The sequence below is a fragment of the Strigops habroptila genome, chromosome 18 (genome assembly GCF_004027225.2).
Source record: "Strigops habroptila isolate Jane chromosome 18, bStrHab1.2.pri, whole genome shotgun sequence".
In the NCBI taxonomy this organism is placed as follows: Eukaryota; Metazoa; Chordata; class Aves; order Psittaciformes; family Psittacidae; genus Strigops; species Strigops habroptila.
In genome coordinates this window covers 1,497,934-1,524,326 of record NC_044294.2, presented here as the reverse complement: position 1 = coordinate 1,524,326, position 26,393 = coordinate 1,497,934, and the positions used below count along the sequence as shown (strand labels likewise).

The following is a 26,393-nucleotide window of genomic DNA, read 5'->3' as shown; positions in this document are numbered from 1 at the left end:
CATGTGGCAGGGCTGGAAGAGACCCAGGACCAAGGCTTTGATCCAGATGTTGCAGTTTGGTGATCTCCTGCAACTGGGACAGCTCTTTGTCCTCTTCCCTTTCTTGGTCCTTCTCCTCTTTCTGCTCCTTCTCAGTCCCCAGTTCCTCCTGTAATCACACAACCGGGATGCAGGGGATGAGTGCTGCAGCTCGGCAGCACAGGGGCTGGCCCCCGGCAGAGGGAGGCTCATCCCGCTGTGCTGTCCCATCCTGTCTTTGGCACTCACCTGTGTGTGTTGGAGCTCCCTTTCCTCAGGGCCATCCAGCTGCCCGTGCAGGCTGGCTCTCGTCTGCCTGTCGAGCCTGTGCCTGCTGCTGGCCGTGCTGCTTCTCTTCTGCTCCACCACATGCTTTGATGAGGGGATCACCAGGAATCTCTCTGCCACACGCAGCCCCAGGGAGGAACCTGCCTCCTGCACCTCGGTATCTGTGGTGCCGGCCACGTGCGCGTCGGTCACTGGGTGCTGAGATTCCTGAGCTGTGGGAGAAGCAGCTGCATGTCCTTCTTTGTCTGCTGCTGGGGCAAGGTGGGGTGTCACAGCCTCTGCCCCACGGATCTCTGTTGGCAAAGCTTCCGCTTCACCCTTGTCTGCAGCTGGGGAGACAACAGCATTGGTGGCCTCTTCTTGATGTTCTCCCAGCAGGGGAGGCACCATGTCTTCTACACCCTCTACTGCTGCTGGAGCGAGAGGGGCTGTGCTGGGCTGTCCCTGGGGGTCTGCAGCCACACGAGACCCAGAATCCTCACGTGCTGCAGGAGTGATTGTTGCCACCACCACATCCAAACTCTGGGTCGTGTCCTGGTGTTCCAAAGGCTGCTGGTCGGTTGCCTGGACCACAGCCTCCGACTGGACCAGAGGCTCCCACTCTTTGGGTGTGGATGTCACCTGCAGAGCTGCGTCATGTACTGCGAGGCACTGTGGGACATGTGCGTGTCTCGGTGCCTCTGATGCTGCCTGCTGCTTGTCAAAGGCAGGGGAAGCTGGTGCCGGTGCCTCCTCCTCCTCCTGTGCCACGGCAGCGAGAGGTGTGCGGTGCTCCTCTTGCTCAGCAGCTCCAGCCACGGTAGGAGCTGCTGGCTCGGTGTCTTTGGGTCCATCCGGGGCAGGAGACAAGCCCTGCAGGTCTCCAGCTGCCTCTCCTGCTGCCTCTCCTGCTGTATCTGTGCCCACGCTGCTGGGGATGCTGGTTCCCTCCTGGGGAACCACGTGGAAGGCCGGGAAGAGCTCTGGCACCGAGGGGTTGACATAGATGTCGTGTATGGTGACGGCTGCCCCTTGGCAGAGCTCTTTGTCGCTGTCAAATTCTGACGACTCCTTCACCTGCCCCTGTTCCTTGGCCACGGTCACTGGCTCCTCCTGTAAGCACACAGCAGAAGATGAGGAGCTAACAGCTCTCCCCAGCCGTGTCTGTCTCGGGGCTGGAGGTAGTTGTGTGGGTGCTGTGCCGAGGGCTGCCTTCTCCCCTGTGGCCAGCGCCAGGTCTAATGGTGCATTCGCCCGTCGCTTGGGCTCTGGGGCTGCTGCTGGCGGCTGCTCACTGGGAGGTCCCTCACGGGCTGCTCTCCTTCCATGCCTTTCCTCCAGAGGAGGGGTGCGGGATGGGGGAGCAAGAGCACAGGCAGGGGAGGGAGGGAATGTGAGCGGGATGGCACAGGGAGCACCAGCAATGTCCCTGCCAAACACACCCTGGGATCTGGGCCTGCCTCCAGCACCTCGGGATCCCCGGTGCCGGCCACACACGTGTCACTTACCTGGTGTGGAGAGCCCTGAGCCAAGGGAGAAGCTGCTGCTTCTCCTTCATTGTCGTTCCGTGTCAGGGGACATGCGAGGCGGGGCTGGAAGAGCCCCAGGACCAAGGCTTTGATCCAGATGTTGCAGTTGGTGATCTCCTGCAACTGGGACAGCTCTTTGTCCTCTTCTCTTCCTTGGTCCTTCTTCTCGTCTTCCTGCTCCTTCTCAGTCCCCAGTTCCTCCTGTAATCACACAACCGGGATGCAGGGGATGAGTGCTGCAGCTCGGCAGCGCAGGGGCTGGCCCCCGGCAGAGGGAGGCTCATCCCGCTGTGCTGTCCCATCCTGTCTTTGGCACTCACCTGTGTGTGTTGGAGCTCCCTTTCCTCAGGGCCATCCAGCTGCCCATGCAGGCTGGCTCTCCTCTGCTCTGTCTCGGGGAGCACCAGGAATCTCTCTCCCACGCTCAGGCCCAGGGAGGCACCTGCGTCCTGTGCCGTGGTATCCATGGTGCCGGTCACACGCGCCTCGGTCACTGGGTGCTGGGCGTCTTGAGCCAAGGGAGAACCGGCGGCATGTCCTTTGTCTTCTGCTGGGGCAAGCTGGGGTGTCACAGGCTCTGCCCCAGGGATCTCTGTCAGTGCAGCTGCAGCTTTCCGCACGTGTGCTGCTGGGGAGGCAATGGTTCTGCTGTGCTCTCCCTGATGCTTTGCAGCCACAGGCGACTCAACTGTTGCAGGTGGCATTGCCACCTTCGCCACACGTAGGCTTTTGGTTATGTCCTTCTGTTCCACCTGCCTCTTGGTTTTCTGGACCACAGCCACAGGTGGGACCAGAGACTTCCTCTCTTTGCATGTGGCTGTGACCTGCAGAGCTGCCTTGAATCCTCTGGTGCTCTGTGGGGCAGGTGCCTGTCTCCGTCCCTGTGCTGCTGCCTCCTGCTTGCCGAAGTCACGGGAAGGCCGTGCTGGTGCCACGGGAGGGAGAGGTGTCTGGTGCTTCTCAGGAGCTCCAGGCAGGATGCTCCTCCTGGGCTGCTCCCTAGACTTGATGTTGTTGGGCAGCGGGGGCAGTCGCTGTGGAAACACCTTCTGGTGTAGCCCCAGCGATTTGGTGTTGAGGCTGCCCTTGCTGCCGGCTGCCGGAATTGCTGGCTGGTGCTGGGCCACTCGCCCAGCATTCCTCAGTGTGGGCTGAGTGGCAGGGGCTTTGCTGCCGTTGGCTGCCTGGACAGTCCCCGTTCTTGTCCTCATGGCTGCAGCCCCGCTGTGTGCTGGCTGCTGCCGTGCCGCTGGCCGCTGGCGGGGTCCCTGGCTCCCTGCCACAGTTGGCAGCCTGCAGTAGGTGCTGACAGGTCTCTCCGAACGAGGTGGTGGCCGTGGTGCCGTTGCCACCACTGCTGGCAGACCAAGCGTCTGCTCCTGTGTTGCCCCGCTCCTGCGGGGCAGCACCACTCGGTGCCCCACGCTGCCCATCTGCAAGACAAGCCGAGGAGAGAGGCTGTGTGATGGTGTCCCTTGCGCCCGCATCCCAGCTGGCTGAGCTCTTGCAGTTGGGCTCCCCTGCCAGCGCCAGGGCAGGGCTCAGCCCTGCAGGCAGCTGCTGCCTGCTCCCAGAGCCGGCTGGGGAGAGGGCTGGCCACCCTCTGCCCAGAGCACCCCCGGCATGCCCAGGCAGGCGGCCTGGAAGAGCACGGGGGGCTCAGCTTGCTCCGTCCCGTAACTCCCGCCTGCCTGTCAGCAGCTCCCGCTGTCGGGAAGACTTTCGGCCCTGTCTCCGTTGGGCTCCCTACCTGTGCCTGCTGGATCCTGACAGGCTGAAACCTCTCTGGGTAGGGCACCCGTGGCAGCGTGATCCCGTGCTGGGACGACGCCTGGCTCGGGCTGCCCTGCGGCTCTTTCCTGGGCTGTGTGCGGGCCACCTGCGGGCAGGAGGAGGAGGAAGAGGTGTGTGATGGAGGCGGCTGCCTTGCCACAGTGGCCTCCGCAGTGCTGGCAAGCCCAGCCCTGGGACCGAGGCAGTTCCGTGTGGCCTCGTCCCACCACCGGCCTCTGCCTCCTGCCCCAGCCCTCACCTGGCGCATTCTCTGCGCGCTTGGCCTGCCCTCAGCGGGCTGGGAACGGGCGTTCGCCTCTTTACCCACGGGCATCTTCCACGTCCTGGGACGCTGAACTGCCGTAGGCTTCCAGGGAAATTGCTGCCTCCTGAGGGAGGCTGCTCCTCTGGACTGGGGTACTCCAGGGCTCTCACTTCTTATATAGCCCACGGCCATCCCCGTCATCCACAGGGTCCCCCCCGTCACAATGGCCTCTGGCACTAGGAGCGCCCCCTACATCACAAAGCCCCGGTGGTCGCAGTGGAGATGCCCACACCCATGTCTGGTCCCAACCGGTCCCACAGTGTGTCCACAGCAACCCCCGAGGCTTGTGGTGGCAGCGGCATTGTGCTGTGTGGTGGGCCACTGGGCACACCAGGGCTGCTCCTCAATCTAAACCTCCCCTGGTGCAGCTTGAGGCCGTTTCCTCTTGTTCTAACCCTTGTTCCTTGGGAGCAGAGACCAGCCCCCTCCTGGCTCCGTCCTCCTGTCAGGCAGTTTTAGAGAGCGATAAGGTCTCCCCTGAGCCTTCTCTTCTGCAGACTAATCTCCCCCAGGTCCCTCAGCCGTTCCTCATCACGCTTGTGCTCCAGGCCCTGCACCAGCTCCGTTGCCCTTCTCTGGCACTGCTCCGGCACCTCAATGTCTCTCTTGTAGTGGGAGCCCAGGTCTGAACACAGGATGTGACGGGCGGCCACACCAATGCCCAGTACAGGGGGACGATCACTGCCCTCGTTCTGCTGGCCACACTAGTGCTGATACAGGCCAGGATGCTCCCAAGTTCAGGACCTGGTACTTTGCCTTGATGAACGTCATCCCACTGGCCACAGCCCATCGATCCAGCCGGTCCAGATCCCTCTGCAGAGCTTCCTGTCCTACAGCACATCAACACTCCCACCCAACTTGGTGTCGGTCACAAACTTACTGGGGGTTCAGTCGATCCCCTCATCTAGATCATCGGTGATCTGGCTCTGTGATTCTATGATTCTAATGAAGATATTAAGCAACACCGGCCCCAGTACCGAGCCCTGAGGGACACCAGTAGTGACCAGCTGCTAACTAGATGTGATACCATTCACCACTGCTCTTGGGGCTCGGTCATCCAGCCAGTGTCCAGCCCAGCGAAGAATACACCTCTCCTGGCCATGAGCGGGCAGTTTCTCCAGAGAAGCTCCTTGGCCAAGGCGAGCAGCTCCAGAGGGTTGGGACACCTTCCACTAGACCAGGTTGCTCAGAAGTAATTTGGCATATTTCTCCTATGTCTGTACAGTACTTGGGGTCCCTGTCTCCCATGAGCTGTGGTATTATGGTGATGAGTAGAGCATTAAAGACCCAGTGAAGAGGAGTATTTCTTGGATGGACAATGCCATGCATTGCCCCTGGAGCCACGAGGGAACGGCAGGCTGCCCAGCAAGGCTTGGTCCCCCTCCTGACAGCAGTCCATCCTTCTGTCACCTTCACCTTCACGTATCTGAGCTACCTCACACATATTTATGGGCTTTATCCTTGTGGCATCCGTGTCTGCCTGCATGGAGGGCAGCTTTGTGTTTCATAGTTGGGGAAAGCAGCTCAAGAATGGATTAAGCGACTCACCGAGGACTGTGCTGGGAGATGTCAGAAAGAAAAAAGGGGCAAAGTGTGTATTAGTGTAGGCCATGAGGCCTTAAAGCTCCTCCAGTTCCAACCCCCTGCCACTAGAGCAGGTTGCTCCAAGCCCTTGTGTCCAACCTGGCCTTCAACACTGCCAGGGATGGGGCAGCCACAGCTTCTCTGGGTCTGTACACAAACACCAACGTTAATGGAACAAATATTCTGTAAATGTTCACCCTCTCACAGTTATACTGCACCCGAGCTCTGTGGCTCATGAGCAGTCGAGGGGAGCCTCGTGTTACTCAGCGACATTCATAAACAAGTGAGAGAGAGGGGGTGGCGGGGGGTCGGGGGCGGGAGGAAAGAGGCTGAGAGATCGCCCGTCCCCCAATGGGGGTGTTCGGTGTGGAGAGAGCGCCCCGTTGATTGGCCCCGGTTCCTGGACTTCCGGAAGCTTCTCTCGCCCCAGTTCCAGCAGTGGCTGACTCACCAGTCAGTCAAGAGCAGTTGCTCCAGGCCCCGGCCCATGACTTCCGTTTCCGACTTCTGGAACCTTCTGTCGATTCATTCTGTCTCAGCCTGCACAGCCACAGGCCCCGAGCGAGGAAATAGCCGGGCACATGGGGTTGGGGGGGGCAAGCCAAGGCCATGCTTGTGCTCATGCTACGCTACAGCTTCCCAGACACAGTGTTTAGAGCTCGTTTCCAGCAAGGGTTTGTTCTCTGCTTGCTCCAGTTGCTGTGTGGAGCTTCGCGTGCCAGCCGTACACAGGGTGGCCAGCAGTACAAGGTGTTTTCGCAGCCCCAGACACAAACCAAGAGCTGTGTCTGAATTCGTGCACAAGTGCATCTGCAGCCTCAGGCCCAGCTCCCTGTCCTTCCTCTGCTGCAGCCCCAGTGACACGAGGCCATGGCTCGGGGCAGCTGCAAGTCCCCCCCCCACACACACTCGGGCATTCAGAAGCTGCGGGATGGGGATTGGGGGGACTGAGCGGGGTCACCCGTCTGCTTCCCGTTTACAGTTCTGCATCTGGAAACACCGCCAGCTTCTCACTGCATTGCTCCAGTGCTTGCGCGTGCAAGAGAAGCAGCGGAATCGCAGTCTCTTGTCCCTTATCTCTGGCCTTAGCAACTCCAAGCCTCTCTCCTTATTCCTGCCATCCCTTCTACACCGCTCTCATTCTGGTCAGCAGGCTTCAAAAGCCAGCTGACGTGGGAGCCACTGCATCACACGCTGTTTGATCCCATCGGGATGCACTTTTCCTACATGGGCAGCACGTGCTGCCAAGAGCCAGCAGGTCTGCAGGCTCCCCAGCTGGGAAGTGCTGCAAGGAAAGAGGTCGCTCCCCAGGCTTCTACACTAGTGACACGAGGGAAAAGCAGGAGCAGGCAGAGGCGAGCAGTGGGGGGAAAGGAGTATGGTTTATTGGCCCGAGAAGGTGTCCACAGTGAGCGCAGGCTGCAGCACGATGTCCTCAGCGCAGCTCTCTGGGGCCCGGCGCCGGCAGTGGGGCACTACTCCTCCTCTTTGGGGTTCACGCAGGAGAAGCTGAAAGTCTTGCGCAGAGACTTCAGTGCCCTCCTGAAGCGGGACGACCGTCGCTTTTGGAGCGCTTCTGCGTCCGGGTGGGCAGCAGTGCCTGTGGGAGAAGGAGAGCTGTAGGCACGGGGCTGGGTGGCCACCGGGCAAGCTCCTGCTGCCACCCGCCACCGAGGGCTTTCCCTGGGGCTTTGCACCGAAGGATTTCAGCCCTTGCCCGGGGAGGGGAGGCCGGGGCATGGCCAAACTTGTGCATATGCTGCTGCCAGGTGGCCTGGGTGCCGCTCGACTCAGGGACGTACCTGACTCATCCTCGGTGTCCTGAGCTGCTGCGGGTGACACTGCCAGTTCTTCCTCTTGTGGTGCTGGCGAGGCAGCGGCTGTGCTGGCCTCTCCTTGGTGTTTTTCAGATGCTCTCCTCACTTTATGCCACAGTGAGATCTGCAGAGCTCTGTCAATAAGTGTGCGCCGCCTTGGGGCAGGTGCCTCTCGCGGTGCCTGTGAGGCTGCCTGCTGCTCCTCAGAGCCACGGGAAGCTGGTGCCGGTGGCTCCTTCCCCTCTTCTGCCACGGCAGTGAGAGCTGTGCGGCGCTCCTCTTCCTCAGCAGCTCCAGCCACTGTAGGAGCTGCTGGCTCGGTGTCTGTGGGTCCGGCTGGGTCAGGAGACACGCTCTGCAGGTCTCCGGTTGCCTCTCCAGCTGCCTCTCCAGCTGCCTCTCCTGCTGCATCTGTTCCCACGCTGCTGGGGATGCTGGATCCCTCCTGGGGACCCACATGGGGGGCCAGGAAGAGCTCTGGCACCGAGGGGTTGACATAGATGTCGTGTATGGTGATGGCTTCCCCTTGGCAGAGCTCTTTGTCGCTGTCAGATTCTGATGACTCCTTCACCTCCTCCTTCTTCTGTTCCTTGGCCACGGTCACTGGCTGCTCCTGTAAACACACAGCAGAAGATGAGGAGCTAACAGCTCTCCCCAGCCGTGTCTCTCTCACGGCTGGAGGCAGTTGTATGGGTGCTGTGCCGAGGGGCTGCCTTCTCCCCTGTGGCCAGCGCCAGGTCTAATGGTGCATTCGCCCGTCGCTTGGGCTCTGGGGCTGCTGCTGGCGGCTGCTCACTGGGAGGTCCCTCACGGGCTGCTCTCCTTCCATGTCTTTGCTCCAGAGGAGGGGTGCGGGATGGGGGAGCAAGAGCACAGGCAGGGGAGGGAGAGAATGTGAGCGGGATGGCACAGGGAGCACCAGCAATGTCCCTGCCAAACACACCCTGGGATCTGGGCCTGCCTCCAGCACCTCAGGATCCCCCATGCAGGCTGCACACGTGTCACTTACCGTGTACTCAGGGTACTCAGGGCACCGAGAGTACTGAGCCAAGAGAGAAGGTGTTGCTCGTCTTCTGTATTCATTCAGCTTCATGGCACCAAAGCAGGGGGCCTGGGCAAAAACCATGACCAAGGCTTTGATCCAGATGTTGCAGCTGGTCATGTACAGCAACTGGGACTGGTCATTTTCCTCTTCTCTTTCTTCGTGCTTCTCCTCTTTCTGCTCCTTCTCAGTCCGCAGTTCCTCCTGTAATCACACAACCGGGATGCAGGGGATGAGTGCTGCAGCTCGGCAGCGCAGGGGTTGGTCCCCGGCAGAGGGAGGCTCATCCCGCTGTGCTGTCCCATCTGTGTTTGGCACTCACCTGTCTGTGTTGGAGCTCCCTCTCCTCAGGGCCATCCAGCTGCCCGTGCAGGCTGGCTCTCGTCTGCCTGTCGAGCCTGTGCCTGCTGCTGGCCGTGCTGCTTCTCTTCTGCTCCACCAGATGCTTTGATGAGGGGATCACCAGGAATCTCTCTGCCACACGCAGCCCCAGGGAGGAACCTGCCTCCTGCACCTCGGTATCCGTGGTGCCGGCCACGTGCGCGTCGGTCACTGGGTGCTGAGATTCCTGAGCTGTGGGAGAAGCAGCTGCATGTCCTTCTTTGTCTGTTGCTGGGGCAAGGTGGGGTGTCACAGTCTCTGCCCCAGGGATCTCTGTTGGCAAAGCTTCTGCTTCACCCTTGTCTGCAGCTGGGGAGACAACAGCATTGGTGGCCTCTTCTTGATGTTCTCCCAGCAGGGGAGGCACCATGTCTTCTACACCCTCTACTGCTGCTGGAGCGAGAGGGGCTGTGCTGGGCTGTCCCTGGGGGTCTGCAGCCACACGAGACTCAGAATCCTCACGTGCTGCAGGAGTGATTGTTGCCACCACCACATCCAAACTCTGGGTCGTGTCCTGGTGTTCCAAAGGCTGCTGGTCGGTTGCCTGGACCACAGCCTCCGACTGGACCAGAGGCTCCCACTCTTTGGGTGTGGATGTCACCTGCAGAGCTGCGTCATGTACTGCGAGGCTCTGTGGGACATGTGCGTGTCTCGGTGCCTCTGATGCTGCCTGCTGCTTGTCAAAGGCAGGGGAAGCTGGTGCCGGTGCCTCCTCCTCCTCTTGTGCCACGGCAGCGAGAGGTGTGCGGTGCTCCTCTTGCTCAGCAGCTCCAGCCACGGTAGGAGCTGCTGGCTCGGTGTCTTTGGGTCCGGCCGGGGCAGGAGACAAGCCCTGCAGGTCTCCAGCTGCCTCTCCTGCTGCCTCTCCTGCTGTATCTGTGCCCACGCTGCTGGGGATGCTGGTTCCCTCCTGGGGAACCACGTGGAGGGCCGAGAAGAGCTCTGGCACTGAGGGGTTGACATAGATGTCGTGTATGGTGACGGCTTCCCCTTGGCAGAGCTCTTTGTTGCTGTCACATTCTGACTCTTCCTTCACCTGCTCCTGTTCCTTGGCCACGGTCACTGGCTGCTCCTGTAAGCACACAGCAGAAGATGAGGAGCTAACAGCTCTCCCCAGCCGTGTCTGTCTCGGGGTGGAGGTAGTTGTGTGGGTGCTGTGCCGAGGGCTGCCTTCTCCCCTGTGGCCAGCGCCAGGTCTAATGGTGCATTCGCCCGTCGCTTGAGCTCTGGGGCTGCTGCTGGCGGCTGCTCACTGGGAGGTCCCTCACGGGCTGGTCTCCTTCCATGCCTTTGCTCCAGAGGAGGGGTGCGGGATGGGGGAGCAAGAGCACAGGCAGGGGAGGGAGAGAATGTGAGCGGGATGGCACAGGGAGCACCAGCAATGTCCCTGCCAAACACACCCTGGGATCTGGGCCTGCCTCCAGCACCTCGGGATCCCCGGTGCCGGCCACACACGTATCACTTACCTGGTACTTATGGTTCCCAGCCAAGGGAGAAGCTGCTGCTTCTCCTTCATCATCGTTCACCTTCAGGGGACCTGTGGGGGGGGGGCTGGAAGAGCCCCAGGACCAAGGCTTTGATCCAGATGTCGCAGTTGGTGACCTCCTGCAACTGGGACAGCTCTTTGTCCTCTTCTCTTCCTTGGTCCTTCTTCTCGTCTTCCTGCTCCTTCTCAGTCCCCAGTTCCTCCTGTAATCACACAACCGGGATGCAGGGGATGAGTGCTGCAGCTCGGCAGCGCAGGGGCTGGCCCCCGGCAGAGGGAGGCTCATCCCGCTGTGCTGTCCCATCCTGTCTTTGGCACTCACCTGTGTGTGTTGGAGCTCCCTTTCCTCAGGGCCATCCAGCTGCCCATGCAGGCTGGCTCTCCTCTGCTCTGTCTCGGGGAGCACCAGGAATCTCTCTCCCACGCTCAGGCCCAGGGAGGCACCTGCGTCCTGTGCCGTGGTATCCATGGTGCCGGTCACACGCGCCTCGGTCACTGGGTGCTGGGCGTCTTGAGCCAAGGGAGAACCGGCGGCATGTCCTTTGTCTTCTGCTGGGGCAAGCTGGGGTGTCACAGGCTCTGCCCCAGGGATCTCTGTCAGTGCAGCTGCAGCTTTCCGCACATGTGCTGCTGGGGAGGCAATGGTTCTGCTGTGCTCTCCCTGATGCTTTGCAGCCACAGGCGACTCAACTGTTGCAGGTGGCATTGCCACCTTCGCCACACGTAGGCTTTTGGTTATGTCCTTCTGTTCCACCTGCCTCTTGGTTTTCTGGACCACAGCCACAGGTGGGACCAGAGACTTCCTCTCTTTGCATGTGGCTGTGACCTGCAGAGCTGCCTTGAATCCTCTGGTGCTCTGTGGGGCAGGTGCCTGTCTCCGTCCCTGTGCTGCTGCCTCCTGCTTGCCGAAGTCACGGGAAGGCCGTGCTGGTGCCACGGGAGGGAGAGGTGTCTGGTGCTTCTCAGGAGCTCCAGGCAGGATGCTCCTCCTGGGCTGCTCCCTAGACTTGATGTTGTTGGGGAGCGGGGGCAGTCGCTGTGGAAACACCTTCTGGTGGTATAGCCCCAGCGATTTGGTGTTGAGGCTGCCCTTGCTGCCGGCTGCCGGAATTGCTGGCTGGTGCTGGGCCACTCGCCCAGCATTCCTCAGTGTGGGCTGAGTGGCAGGGGCTTTGCTGCCGTTGGCTGCCTGGACAGTCCCCGTTCTTGTCCTCATGGCTGCAGCCCCGCTGTGTGCTGGCTGCTGCCGTGCCGCTGGCCGCTGGCGGGGTCCCTGGCTCCCTGCCACAGTTGGCAGCCTGCAGTAGGTGCTGACAGGTCTCTCCGAACGAGGTGGTGGCCGTGGTGCCGTTGCCACCACTGCTGGCAGACCAAGCGTCTGCTCCTGTGTTGCCCCGCTCCTGCGGGGCAGCACCACTCGGTGCCCCACGCTGCCCATCTGCAAGACAAGCCGAGGAGAGAGGCTGTGTGATGGTGTCCCTTGCGCCCGCATCCCAGCTGGCTGAGCTCTTGCAGTTGGGCTCCCCTGCCAGCGCCAGGGCAGGGCTCAGCCCTGCAGGCAGCTGCTGCCTGCTCCCAGAGCCGGCTGGGGAGAGGGCTGGCCACCCTCTGCCCAGAGCACCCCCGGCATGCCCAGGCAGGCGGCCTGTAAGAGCACGGGGGGCTCAGCTTGCTCCGTCCTGTACCTCCCGCCTGCCTGTCAGCAGCTCCCGCTGTTGGGAAGACTTTCGGCCCTGTCTCCGTTGGGCTCCCTACCTGTGCCTGCTGGATCCTGACAGGCTGAAACCTCTCTGGGTAGGGCACCCGTGGCAGCGTGATCCCGTGCTGGGACGACGCCTGGCTCGGGCTGCCCTGCGGCTCTTTCCTGGGCTGTGTGCGGGCCACCTGCGGGCAGGAGGAGGAGGAAGAGGTGTGTGATGGAGGCGGCTGCCTTGCCACAGTGGCCTCCGCAGTGCTGGCAAGCCCAGCCCTGGGACCGAGGCAGTTCCGTGTGGCCTCGTCCCACCACCGGCCTCTGCCTCCTGCCCCGGCCCTCACCTGGCGCATTCTCTGCGCGCTTGGCCTGCCCTCAGCGGGCTGGGAACGGGCGTTCACGTCTTTACCCACGGGCATCTTCCACGTCCTGGGACGCTGAACTGCCGTAGGCTTCCAGGGAAATTGCTGCCTCCTGAGGGAGGCTGCTCCTCTGGACTGGGGTACTCCAGGGCTCTCACTTCTTATATAGCCCACGGCCATCCCCGTCATCCACAGGGGTCCCCCCGTCACAATGGCCTCTGGCACCAAGGAGCCCCCCCTACATCACAAAGCCCCGGTGGTCGCAGTGGAGATGCCCACACCCATGTCTGGTCCCAACCGGTCCCACGGTGTGTCCACAGCAACCCCCGAGGCTTGTGGTGTTTGGTGGGCCACTGTGTGGTGGGCCACTGGGCACACCAGGGCTGCTTCTCAATCTAAACCTCCCCTGGTGCAGCTTGAGGCCGTTTCCTCTTGTTCTAACCCTTGTTCCTTGGGAGCAGAGACCAGCCCCCTCCTGGCTCCGTCCTCCTGTCAGGCAGTTTTAGAGAGCGATAAGGTCTCCCCTGAGCCTTCTCTTCTGCAGACTAATCTCCCCCAGGTCCCTCAGCCGTTCCTCATCACACTTGTGCTCCAGGCCCTGCACCAGCTCCGTTGCCCTTCTCTGGCACTGCTCCGGCACCTCAATGTCTCTCTTGTAGTGGGAGCCCAGGTCTGAACACAGGATGTGACGGGCGGCCACACCAGTGCCCAGTACAGGGGGACGATCACTGCCCTCGTTCTGCTGGCCACACTAGTGCTGATACAGGCCAGGATGCTCCCAAGTTCGGGACCTGGTACTTTGCCTTGATGAACGTCATCCCACTGGCCACAGCCCATCGATCCAGCCGGTCCAGATCCCTCTGCAGAGCTTCCTGTCCTACAGCACATCAACACTCCCACCCAGCTAGGTGTCGGTCACAAACTTACTGGGGGTTCACTCGATCCCCTCATCTAGATCATCGGTGATCTGGCTCTGTGATTCTATGATTCTAATGAAGATATTAAGCAACACCGGCCCCAGTACCGAGCCCTGGGGGACACCAGTAGTGACCAGCTGCCAACTAGATGTGATACCATTCACCACTGCTCTTGGGGCTCGGTCATCCAGCCAGTGTCCAGCCCAGCGAAGAATACACCTCTCCTGGCCATGAGCGGGCAGTTTCTCCAGAGAAGCTCCTTGGCCGAGGCGAGCAGCTCCAGAGGGTTGGGACACCTTCCACTAGACCAGGTTGCTGAAAGCAATTTGGCATATTTCTCCTATGTCTGTACAGTACTTGGGGTCCCTGTCTCCCATGAGCTGTGGTATTATGGTGATGAGTAGAGCATTAAAGACCCAGTGAAGAGGAGTATTTCTTGGATGGACAATGCCATGCATTGCCCCTGGAGCCACGAGGGAACGGCAGGCTGCCCAGCAAGGCTTGGTCCCCCTCCTGACAGCAGTCCATCCTTCTGTCACCTTCACCTTCACGTATCTGAGCTACCTCACACATATTTATGGGCTTTATCCTTGTGGCATCCGTGTCTGCCTGCATGGAGGGCAGCTTTGTGTTTCATAGTTGGGGAAAGCAGCTCAAGAATGGATTAAGCGACTCACCGAGGACTGTGCTGGGAGATGTCAGAAAGAAAAAATAGGCAGAATGTGTGTTAGTGTAGGCCGTGAGTAAAAGGCTCCCCCTGGTCTCCATGTCATGAGCCATATCCATCCCATGTCCCTTTTTGTGCAAAGCCTGGCCTTGGACAGTGAAGGAGCACAGCTGCCTCCTTGCTATGCCCGTGGCTCCACCAGCTCCATTTCTGGAGTGAGTGGATGAAGGCAAGGGGAGGATTTCACATGTTTAGGAAAATTTCAGGGATTCCTCCTGCCATAATGAATATACTTCACAGGAAATTGCTTTAAATCTAGCTGTGTTTGCAGAGGCAATAACACATCTCGGAAAAGGAAGCCGTCTTAATTTCCCCTGTGGTTTGACAAGTCTCTGGGAAGGCGTCTTCTGCCTCAACCATCAATAATGACTGCTTGCAGTGCTCCAAAAAATACATGGCTGGTGATCAGAACCATGCTCCCTCCTCCCCACAGCACCCAGCAAAGAGACAGCTTATGGGCAATGCCAGCAGCATTGAGGCTGGCTGTCCTGAGCCAGGATTTAGCCATTTCACAGGATTAGTAGATTAGATGAGATATGAAATTAGATATAAAAGTAGATGAGATAGATATTAGGAAAATATTCTTAACTATGAGGGTGCTGAGGCGCTGGCACAGGGTTCCCAGAGAAGCTGTGGCTGCCCTATCCCTGGCAGTGTTCAAGGCCAGGTTGGACACAGGGGCTTGGGGCAACCTGCTCTAGTGGAAGGTGTCCCTGCCCATCCCAGCCTTTGGAACTGGATGAGCTTTAAGGTCTCTTCCAACCCAAACCAGTCTGGAATTCTATGAAAACTGACATTGAATGTTTCTGGAAACGGGGCATCTACCACCTCTCTGAGCAACTTGGTCCAGGGTTTCGCCACCCTCGTCATAAAAAATTTCTTCCTTCTAGCTAGTCTGAATTTATCCTTTAGTTTAAGATCATTACCCCTTGTCCCATCACTACAGGCCCTACTAAATCTACAGGTGGAGCCCTGGGTCATGGTGGTCCATAAACAGCCTGGGCTGGAACATCTTCCTCAGACTTAATCAGGGGTGATCAGCCACAAACTGAGATATATATTGAATTTTTGAGCTCTCTGATGGCAGCAGTTGATAATTGGCACTCAGTCACTCACTTCCTTCTCTCTTTCTTCCTCCTTTCTCCCCTCTGTCTTTCTTCCATGACTACCCCTCATGGGAGGCAGCAAGAAAGTTGACATGAAATCAAATCGCTGCTCTGATTGCTGGCACAGAGCACAGCACACAGCGGTTCACAGACCTACACAGAGCAGGGAAAATCCATAAAATACATATTTATTTGTTGGGTTCTCTCAGCTCTTTTTGTTCAGTTTTGTTTTACTCCCGATGCCTCAGAAAGGCAGAAGAGCCGCCAGGGCGCTGGTTGCTGGCGTCAGAGTCCAACTCTGGATCATGCTTTGCCCTTGTTATGTAGTCAGTCTGAGAAGGGTTTTCTCCAACTCTCGGGATTCTTCCCCACCGTGTTCACCTTCAGGAGCTGATGTTTTATTTGTAGGGGCATCTCTGTAGCAGTGTTTCAGAGCCCAGTGCAGCGATGCTGGCCAAAGGGCAGCTCAAACCCTGCAGCAGTATTGCTGGGGCTTAGCACACCCCTCCTTGCCTGGCAGAGAGAAGGAGAAACCAGGTCCCATGGTGACAGGCAGAGTTTAAGGGATGGTTTACCCTGACGTCCAGCATCAGTCCCATTTCAAAGGCAGAGGTGGGCCAGAAGTATCTACTGCAGACTTTGCGAGGAGCCTACAGTGCTCCTGCTGCACCCAGCAGTGATGAAGGTTAGAAGCAGCTAGTGCAGGACAGTGATGATTAACTCAATTGTTGACCATCTCCAGGACTGATGCACTACAGATAGCTTACAGTGTCAGCCTGTGTTGAGAGTGAGATTCAGTGCTTGAAGGTAAGGAGAAATGGGATTTGACAGAGATGCTCCAAGGTGTTTCTTTTTGCTGTTTCATTCAGCTGATCTTATATTTCTGATAAGGAAATCAAAGGGAACAGCTAGGCATGAGAGTATCTGATACCATTCTCCTGCACAACATGCCCCAACTTCCCTGTCACTCCATATTCCAGTTATTTTTACAGTATCAGTGGCAAGTGATGAGCAGCCCACAGGGACAGGATACGGCGTTACTTCACTGGTGGGTCTGATACAGGGGAGGCTTGCCAATTCTTAATTTAATATTCTATTAATAAAATAGTTTATTAAATTAATATTCACCCTGAAGTCCTGAGTAGATCATTTTCTGAGGTTTTCACCTCTTCTTTGGTTTCTTTCACTGACTCTGTGTTTTCCCTGGCTCGCATCCTAGTGCTTCTCCTCCTTAATTGGGTGACTGAAATATTTCAAGCAGGAGAACAATGCGCGTGTCAATTTGTAGCAAGAATTTTTAGGCAGTTAATCAATTCTGGCTGAAATTCTTTAGGGATCTGCAGACATTTTCACAAATTCCTGGCAGATGTTGCCATCCAAAGAGATGATGGATAACACGACCCCAGGTCCCTTTACCAACTGGTGTCAGTTTTTGTTTGCTGGAATCCATGGCTCCTTTTTCTTCTTGGTCTGTCTGACTTTGGGATCAAACCCTGTTGCTTCTGTAGTGTGTGCTTTTCATTAAATGCCAGTTTTCATGCATGTGGGAGGCTGTATAAATACATACCAAGAGGCAGTTCCTAACTTAAGGCAGCAGAGTAGATGGGGAAGATGGGTCTGGAGCAGGATGTAACTTGCTCCAGGTGAAGGTATGGGCAAAAGCAGAGGCTCAGGGCATTGCCGTTGCAATGGACATCTCCTGAGTGGGGTTGGTGGCACAGTGGTCAAAAAGGCAGTTGGCAGGAATGGCACCAGTGTTGTCACAAGGGGATGAAGGTGGTGCCCAGACCTGGCAGGATGGCCAGAGGAAAGGGTGCTGCAGAGGGCAAGGGGTTGGATGCATCCCTCTTCCCTTGTTGAAATTTGGACCAGATCCTGATATCAAATGTGGCATGAAGGCCAAGGTGCCTGGAGTCATGTTGCCATTTGGCTTTGCTGCAGCAGAGCAGCTCTCCCCTGCATGGCCTCACAGGCAGGCTGACAGCCCTGCCTGCCTTCCTGCCTTCCTGCTTTCCTGCCTGCCTTTGGGCCTGCCTGCTTTCCTGCCTGCTTTCGTGCTTTCCTGCCTGCCTTCCTGCCTGCCTGCTCTCCTGCTTTCCTGCCTGCTTTCCTTCCTGCCTTCCTGCTTTCCTGCCTGCTTTCCTTCCTGCCTGCCTGCCTTCCAGCCTGCCACCACCAGCATGAGCTGCCTGGCTGCGGCTCAGATGTGGGCTGTGGGATGCTGCCATCAGCACATCCATCCTGTCCCAAGGAAAAGGGGATTGTAGTGCTTTAAGGAAAGTCTCCGGGTCCTGCAGAGTCAGAATTAAAAACTATCATTAGGAGCCATTGTATTTAAATTAAAGATAATCTTGGGTACAATGTGGGGAGAGGACACTGGGTGGGACTGTGGAGAAAGCTGCAATTTCCCTGCCATTGTCAGTCTGCTGTCCCTGGTTGCCAAGAACTGCTGCAAATCCCAGTGATTTACTGAGCTAGGCTGTAATTTGCACCACGTGCAAGGAGCCGAGTGTCACCAGACTTCCTGTCACCAGCCCCATCAGGGCTGTGACAGGCTGTCAGCTGGGCAAGCTGCTGTCAGCTCAGTGCAGGGAGTGGGGACAAGCACTGGCCGCATCCTGCCCTGGTCCAGAGCATCACAGGAGCTGTGCCAGGGGAGATTTGGTGCCTCTGATGCATGGTTTGGTTTAGTATGTAACGTGCGTGTCCTCCTGGCTTCCCTAGGACTGAGTCGGTGGCTGAGAAGATGCTGACTAACTGGTTTGCCTTCCTCCTCCACAAGTTCCTCAAGGTAAGGAGGGGTGGAGCTGCGACCTCACTGCTGCTTTGCTGTCTCATCCACCAGCCATCTCCAGGGTGAATCTGGGCTTGAAGCTCTTCACTGAGACTCCAAGTCAAATGAGGGGAGACAGGGGAGGTGGAAACTTGCTCCAGGGATACCTACACGCAGGGCTGCTGTTACATGGGCTGAGTCAAGCTGCCACTGCCTCTGTGCTCAGCCACCTTCAACCTTGTGGCTTTTGCATGTAATGGAGTTTCTGTTGCACCTCTTTAGTACTTGGGAGAAATTCTCACTCCCACCTCCATGCCTGGTCTTCCATATTTCTTAACTTTATTTGTGGTTTTGGAAGCCCCACAGATTGTGCTTCAAGGGAGTGAACGAGGAGATCAAGATCTCAAATTGCTTTTTTTTACAGCCATATACAATCTGTAGAGATTTGCCAAGCCAAAGACAACATACCCATCGAGCAATGGAGCTCGTGGTTTTGGCTGTCTTCCCCAGGAGCTGCTGGAGGCTGGGCCTGGATTGCACATGTGCTAAAGGTTGAGTCAGTGGGACTATGAATCATGTGCAAAACCTATTGTGCAGGCCAGGAGCTCTGGAGGAGATGCACCTTCACCTCTCTGTTAGTTTTGCTGTCTGTCTCCTTGTGTAGGAATGTGCTGGAGAACCACTCTTCATGCTCTACTGTGCCATCAAGCAACAGATGGAGAAAGGCCCAATTGATGCCATCACAGGAGAAGCTCGTTACTCCCTAAGTGAGGACAAGCTGATCCGGCAGCAAATTGAGTACAAGACTCTGGTGAGTGATCACTATAGAAGCTGCTGTTGAATTGCTTCTATCCTCTCTGCTTGGACATGAGCTGTTGTGACCTTTAGGCCAGTGATTAAGACACCACCATGAAGTAGAAATGTTATCAGTGCTAAAAAGCCTCCACCCAAGTCAGGTGCATCCCTAATTTGCAGGTACAAATAGCCTGAGATAAGGCTTTGAAAAGCAGGGTTTGAGTGGAGCATTTTATTTTCCTGTGCATTGAGCATTGCCCTTCTTCTAGCAGGTGAAAGTGGACATCCAGGACTCCTTTCTCGGTAATGAAAGATATACTAGATTCAATTATGGGTGCAGTGGTTTTTTTATGAGAACAGGTGGTTCTGACATGTGTGGTTACAGTTCTCCTGGATGCTTATGTGAAGCCCGCGACATGGTTCTCCTTCCCTTCTAGATCCTGAACTGTGTGAACCCAGATAATGAGAACAGTCCAGAGATCCCTGTGAAGGTGCTGAACTGCGATACCATCACTCAAGTCAAAGAGAAGATCCTCGATGCAGTATACAAAAACGTCCCATACTCTCAAAGACCAAGAGCTGTTGACATGGACTTGGGTAGGAGCTTCTCTGCCTCATAGACGGGGAAGATAAGAGAGATTGATCAGTGATTCTGGGTGGGTTTTGCAGGGATTGAAAGCCAGAGCTCAGGCTGCACAACACCATATATGATGTTTCAGCCCAATGAAAGCATGGGTTCTGCTCCTGCCACATAGGTTTTGAGCTCTGTGGGAGCTCCACTGACCACAGAGCAAGTGATTCCTGAAGCCTCCTTCACTGATAAGAATTTAGCTTTCTCTGGATGCCTTTTCCTGGGAGATGGGCTTTTCCTAAAGGCTTATCTGTCTAGTAGTTACTATCTAGAAGTGGATAGAGCCTTTTAGTGTCTTTTCCCTCTCTGACCTGGTTTTTGCCTCTCCTGCAGAGTGGCGGCAGGGCCGGATAGCTCGTGTGGTCCTGCAAGATGAAGACATCACCACCAAGATCGAAGGAGATTGGAAACGCTTGAACACCTTGATGCATTATCAGGTAAGAAAGCAGCCCCAGCAGACAGCTCGCAGAATGCTGCTAGGAGAGAAGAAAAGCAAAGCAGAGATTTAATTCCCAAGTATCTCGTCTACCAAGACAGACAAGGAGGTCCCATTTGTATGATAAACCAGAAGGGTTCAGTATGCTCACGCATTAGATGGGAAAGCAACCTTGACATGGCTCTTAGAGAAACTAGCAGGGTTGAAAATTGGGTAAATTAAACCCATCAGCTGTGCTAGTGAGACACAGGGAGCAGTGGTGAGGGCTGAGCTGCTGCTACTGGAGATGCAGGGCCAGGGGAGGGGTGGCCTGTGTGGCTCAGGTCTTCACACAGGGTTCTGAGACAACCAGGAAGGGCAGCAGGGAAGGAAGAGGAGTCTCTGCCTTCCTTCAAAGCTTTGCAGATGCAACACAAGCTGATGCAAAGCACAGGCTGCAGCAGCAGATCGTCTCTCATACTTGTGATCTTCCTACATGTTGGCTCTTGAGCATCCTGAAAGGCGTGAAGAAGGAAAACAGCAAATACTTCAAATATAGTCACATGGGAGGGTTGAGGGAGTGCTGCAGGGAGGGTGAGATGAGGCCAGGTCAAGAAAAGATGAATATCAGGAGCTAATCCTTGATATCAAGTGACATCAAACCCCCTCAATCCCAGACCTACTCGTCCAAGCCAAGTAATGGGAATTTTGCTGCTGAAGTCATAGAAAACAAAGCTAGACAGTGAAAGTCTAGTGGAAGGTGTCCCTGCCCATGGCAGGGGGTTGGAACTGGATGAGCTTTAAGGTCCTTTCCAACCCAAACCAGTCTATGAAGATGCTCTATTGTGCATTGGCCAGGGTGGGCAAGGTGATCTAAGAAATTGTTGCCATCTTTAGCTTTTGCATCTTGCATGCCCCAGCCCATCCTAGCCTGCCCTGGATAGGCATGCATCTGTTGGAAAGGGCTGCTAACAGGCTGGGAAAGATGGAAAGAGAGGTAATGATGGAGCTGGGGAAGCTTTGGTTAAAGAGAATGAAAGCCTGTCTGCAGCAGAGGATAACTGCGTTAATTGGCACCTGTAACCTACTACTGTCCATCACTACCTACACAGAAGTGTTTAGTATTTAATCTGGCATCTTTCCCTGTTTATACACTGTCTCGAGTCCATCAGCATGACTCATGCTGTGTAAGTTGAATGTGAGCCAGTATTGACAGGAGCCATATCATCAAGGAGCGAGGCAGAGAGAGTGGCATAAATATGCAAAGTGCATCTAAAACAGCACCTTGAGGGTCGACTTTTCCAAGCTGCCCAAAGGATTTAAACACAGATTACCATAAAATGTCACGGGAGTTGTGCAGGTTAATTCCATTGTTTCTAAAATCTGTTTTGCCTGACAGTTGCAAGGGATTAACCAATATGCAGGGAAGCAGCAAGACTTGATTATGCCTTGATCATTAAAAGTCATCTTAAGGAAGTCACAAGTAAAAGCCATGTTTGTCTGATGCGTGTTGGATGCTAGGAGAGGGAGTGCTTTTATTTTAGTGCCTGTGGGGAAATCCAAGCCACAAGTTTACCCTTAAAATAAACAAAATCCTTGTAGCGCTCAAGATGCTGCAGCTGTTCCTGCCATTTGAATGTCAGGTTTGCTCTGGAACAAAGCACAAGTTTGCTGCCCAGCATCTGAACAGGTACCAACTGCTCATGTCCTCTCCCCGCTCTGGCCCCAGCTTTGCACAGCCCAGCAGAGCTGGTTCAGGCATTAAAAAGAAGCCAAGTTCTCTGCACTGCAACAGACATCTTGTTGAGGCAGAGCTCTTGCCAAAGCCAAACAGCAATATTTGATTTTTCCTGGTATTCCTACCAGGCTTTTATTTTTTTCTGTTTGAGTAATAGATGTTTTTATTAGGTATCAAAAATACAGATGCTCCAGGACTATAGAGTAAAACAAATATGTGGGCAAAGGCAGAGCTTAGAAAAGGGTGTAAAATCGTTTGAGTATCAAATGCTGCTGTCTCACTGCTTGATAGGAGTGTTACATATAAAGAAGGTATGGTTCAAGCCACTGCCTAATGCCTAATACCTAAAGGGGCTACAGGAAAGCTGGAGAGGGGCTTTGGACAAGGGCCTGTAGGGACAGGACAAGGGGAATGGCTTTAACTCGCCCGAGGGGAGATTGAGATGGGCTCTCAGGCAGATGCTCTTCCCTGTGAGGGTGCTGAGGCGCTGGCACAGGGTGCCCAGAGAAGCTGTGGCTGCCCCTGCCCATGGCAGGGGGTTGGAACTGGCTGAGCTTTAAGGTCCCTTCCAACCCAAACCAGTCTGGGATTCTATGATTAAAATGAGATTAGATTTCTCCAGCTTCTTGGAGGATTAGTGAAGTTGATTTCTAAAAAGCTCCCTCTGTAAAGCTCTCACCATCTTTTACTCAGAGCTGTATTGTTTGCATTCAGATCTGAAGGCAGTGATCTCTGGATTTGCATGCAGTAACTGGAGGTGAAACCAGCCTCCTCCTGCTCTTTGTGCTGTGGGCAGGGTGGTGAGGCTCTGCAGAGGGCAGTTATTTAACTACAAGAGGGTTTTGACATCATTACACTGGGTTTCTACATGTTTAGGATGACAAAAAAATCCAATATACATCTGCATCAACTGATAAAATCTGTTTTTCATGGGAAGCCTTCACATGCAAAAGCCAGATTGGATTTAGAAGGAAAGATTCATCTTTCTGTAATATTTTTGAACCACTGTATAGGATTATAGAGAGAACTGTATCCCTGCTGCTTATTTCTTCCTTTGTAAAAATAGATGTGTTAAGTTAAATAGGTGTAATTCTTTGTTATATTCTCCAGAGCTTTTAAACTATGTTGTAGGGAATTGTATTCCATTTGTGTAGTATCTTTCTGCTTTCATGCCTATTAAAACCCCATGGGTGAGTTTCACCCTGTGTGGCTTTACTGAAGAAAAATGAAACACTGGATTTAATATCAAATGATTCACAATGGCTCATGCAGGGTTAACTCCGAGGCAGCAGAGCATGAATACCTGTCAGCCACTGCGAGCCTGGAAAGGCTGAGAGGCTAGAAAACTGCTTTAAATGAGAAATTAGCAGCAGAGAGGGAAGATTTGTGTGGGAAATGAGACCTGGGAGCTGAGGGTGGTGTGGATGTGGAGCTGGCATCCTCACTGCATCCTCACTACCCCAACGCAAGCGCAGTGTTCTCTGGGCTTCTGCACCACTGCTCTCCCCGCTCTGGGTTTTGGGTGTCTTGTCTTTAAGGTGTTTTGTGCAGCACGTTTCCAGCTTGGAGAAGAATTGGAATATTTATAAAGTTGTAAAAGAGCCAGGCAGCTCTTTCTAAACCCCAGCGTCCCTGGGGTTTTATGGGAATGTGGCAACAGCAGAGCGAGATGGGAAACGAATGTGTGTTACATCTGATGCTGATTTGCACGCTGGTGGGTTTTAGCTGACAAGAGCCATTCGACCCAAAATTTAGAGAGTGAGAGTGCTCTGTGTGTGTGTGTGTGTGGAATGTGTAATGCCTCTCTGTTAAGCACAGCCCTGGTGGAAACAGATCCCAACACAGTGGCCAGGGAGCTGCTGCCTCTGTGAGAACATGTTGGGCTGCTGACGTGCTTGGGTTTCTCCCCAGTGAAATGGAACTGAAGTGGCAGCTAGTAACAGCCTAAGAAAATAATATCACCTCTGATCATTTCTACCATTGAGTTAATCAATGGGATGAAGTGAGGCAGGAGCAGAAGAGGAAATAACAGAGGTGTTTGAAGTGTTTTGCTTAGAAATGTCTTACTTTTGTACTGGCAAACACAAGGGACTATTATTTCCACTATCACTAGCAATAATAATAACTCACATTTACATGGAACCTTTCATCTGAATGGAACCCAGAGCACTGAAGGTGGTGAAAATCGCTGTGTGCAGGTCACCTCGCTGCAGCAGATGTTGTACAAACATCCTTTTGCTGAGAGAGCAGGGAGATGCTGGGGCAGCAAAATCCAGATGCTGCCCTGGAGCTTCTCCTTGTGTAGGGGCAGGGCCAAGTCCCTCACAGGACTCCTGGCAAATAACGGAGGATTTAGCCCCAGAAGCAATTTCTCCAGCATAAAGGGGCGTTTCTTTTGTGCAGCTTCTCTAAATGATGTGTTGGCTGGGCCCCGGTGGGTCTGTCACCTGTAAGATCATAGAATCACAGAAAGGTTTGTGTTGGAAGGGACCTTAAAGCCCAACCAGTTCCAACCCCCTGCCATGGGCAGGGACACCTTCCACTAGAGCAGGTTGCTCCAACCTGGCCTTGAGCACTGCCAGGGATGGGGCAGCCACAGCTTCTCTGGGCACCCTGTGCCAGCGCCTCAGCACCCTCACAGGGAAGAGCTTCTGCCTAAGATCTCATCTCAGTCTCCCCTCTGGCAGGTTAAAGCCATTCCCACTTGTGACATGTGGTGCCTCCGCTCTCTGCTCCCTTGTTCTGCACCACAGGCCACGAGTTCGATATTAAAAGACACTTAGGTCCATTCCCTTCAAACCTGCAGATCCTTAATTAAGGGAAATGAGTTAAAAAACTTCCAGTGACTACTAGATTTATAGGGAGGATAAAATTAAACATGGCTACTAAAATCTGCTATAACAAAATCTTGTTAGCACTAATGTTCATTTATAGTTTGACTTCCCAGCATTTAATTCCTTCTCTGGTGCAGTAGAGGGACTGAATTTAATATCCTGAAAGATGGCTTTATGACTTGCTCAGCTGTAAATCAAACTTCTAAAGTTTGTAAAAATTGCTAAAATAAAAAATGGCTTAATAGGAATGTTTTATGGTCCTTAACGTTATTACAGCCCTTTTATTCCCTCTGCATTGTTACTTTAATTGGATCACAACAATTCTTGAGATGCTCATTTTTATTGGATAAAATGTAATCTTAAATCAGAACGACCAAAAGCATCTTCAGTACGTCTTTTGATTTATCACTCCTTTCCTTCAGTCCCTTGCTGCAGAGCTGCTGCTGACCCAGCACAGAGCCCAGGTGGGTCTTGGAGACTCACCATGACCTGGCCGTGTGCGCTGACAGCCCAGAAACCACCTATGTCCTGGGCTGCATCCCCAGCAACGTGAGGAGCAGGTTCAGCCTGGAGGAGAGAAGGCTCCGGGAGAGCTTAGAGCAGCTCCCAGTGCTTAAAGGGGCTACAAGAAACCTGGAGAGGGGCTTTGGACAAGGGCCTGTAGGGACAGGACAAAGGGGAATGGCTTTAACCTGCCAGAGGGGAGATTGAGATGAGCTCTTAGGCAGAAGCTCTTCCCTGTGAGGGTGCTGAGGCGCTGGCACAGGGTGCCCAGAGGAGCTGTGGCTGCCCCATCCCTGGCAGTGTTCAAGGCCAGGTTGGACACAGGGGCTTGGAGCAACCTGCTCTAGTGGAAGGTGTCCCTGCCCATGGCAGGGGGTTGGAACTGGCTGAGCTTTAAGGTCCCTTCCAACCCAAACCATCATATGGCTCCATGATGCCACGACTTTATTACCTGTGTTTGCAGTACGAGCAGCTGGTGATCACAGTGTGGATGGTGGATCTCACTGATCTTCTCTTCCTTTGCCTCTCCAGGTATCTGACCGCTCAGTTGTGGCTCTTGTTCCCAAGCAGACCTCCTCCTACAATATTCCTGCCTCTGCCAGTATATCCCGGACATCTATTAGCAGATATGGTAAGAAGCAGATTTCAGGGCTGGGAAACAATGGCTCTTGTATGGCGGGGCATTGCTCCTGCTGCACTGCACATTTTAGAGCCAGACTGGAGCTTGCAGCTTTACTTGAAAATGTATTTGATGGTGCTGGTAATGAAGCTGCCTTTGTTGCAGGAGGGCAACACTTTAAGGGACTTAGATGGGGAAAAACCAACAGCTTCCCCCAAAGAACCACACCACATCAGCCAAGATGAAAGTCTATTCTGGTGCCAAACAGCAAAATGTCCTTGGCTGCTGTGTTTTTGCAAAGGCTTTTCCATCTCTGAGCAGAACAGCAAAAAAAAGGCCAGAGAACTGAGAGGAGGGAAGAAGAAATGCCAAGCATGTGAGCAGCTGTTGGAAATGTGGGGCTTGGAAAAGCCCAGGGAAAGGCTTTCAGCTCAGAGGGGCTGGCTGCTGCAGGAAAGCAGCTTTGTGTCCCTTGCGTGCAAGCAGGGCTACATGAGAGAAAAGCCTGATTCCTGCATCTATTGCTCTCTAAGTGGAGGATCCTGAATTCTTAACTAATGGGTCAAAGATGGGTAATGGCAATGTTCAGGGATGTGCACACCTGGGAATTCATTATTTGCATAATAGCAGGGCTCAGCTCTTCACAGAGGTTCCCTGAAGACACTGCAGCCTTTGTAAATGTGCCTGTGAGGGGCCAGGTGTGCATATATAGCACTAAATCCACAATAATAGTAATCATAGACTTCCATAAAAGGCAGCAGTGGCAAAATCTCCAGTGTGCTGATCTTTCATTATCTCTCATTTTAGAGAGTGTTTTACAAACGAGAGGTCCCTTGACAAACCCCATCTCCTCCTCTTGTTTATAGCTCCCAAAATAATGTTATTGAAGGGTTCTGAGGAGCCATCCACAGGAGAATCTTAGGCAAAAGCCAAGAGAAAAGGCATTTCTCCCTGTGAGGGATTGCCCACCTGAGTGCCCAGCATTTCCTATGCTTCAGGTGATGGAAGAATCAGGGCTGGGTCACACAACCTGAGCCCTCAGTGCTCATTGGTCTAT

General features: G+C 54.7%; 1 protein-coding gene across 4 annotated transcripts in view; it reads left to right on the top strand.

Moving 5' to 3' along the window:
- The window catches only part of PLXNA2 (plexin A2), a 287,247-nt gene that overhangs the window by 247,966 nt on the left and 12,888 nt on the right, over positions 1 to 26,393 (top strand). For all 4 annotated transcript variants that reach the window (XM_030473343.1, XM_030473342.1, XM_030473340.1 and 1 more), the window contains exons 23-27: positions 17,752 to 17,818; positions 18,465 to 18,611; positions 19,033 to 19,192; positions 19,560 to 19,663; positions 25,249 to 25,348. In XM_030473343.1, coding sequence (XP_030329203.1) covers positions 17,752 to 17,818; positions 18,465 to 18,611; positions 19,033 to 19,192; positions 19,560 to 19,663; positions 25,249 to 25,348 — 578 coding nt within the window. The remainder of the gene's footprint in view (positions 1 to 17,751; positions 17,819 to 18,464; positions 18,612 to 19,032; positions 19,193 to 19,559; positions 19,664 to 25,248; positions 25,349 to 26,393) is intronic.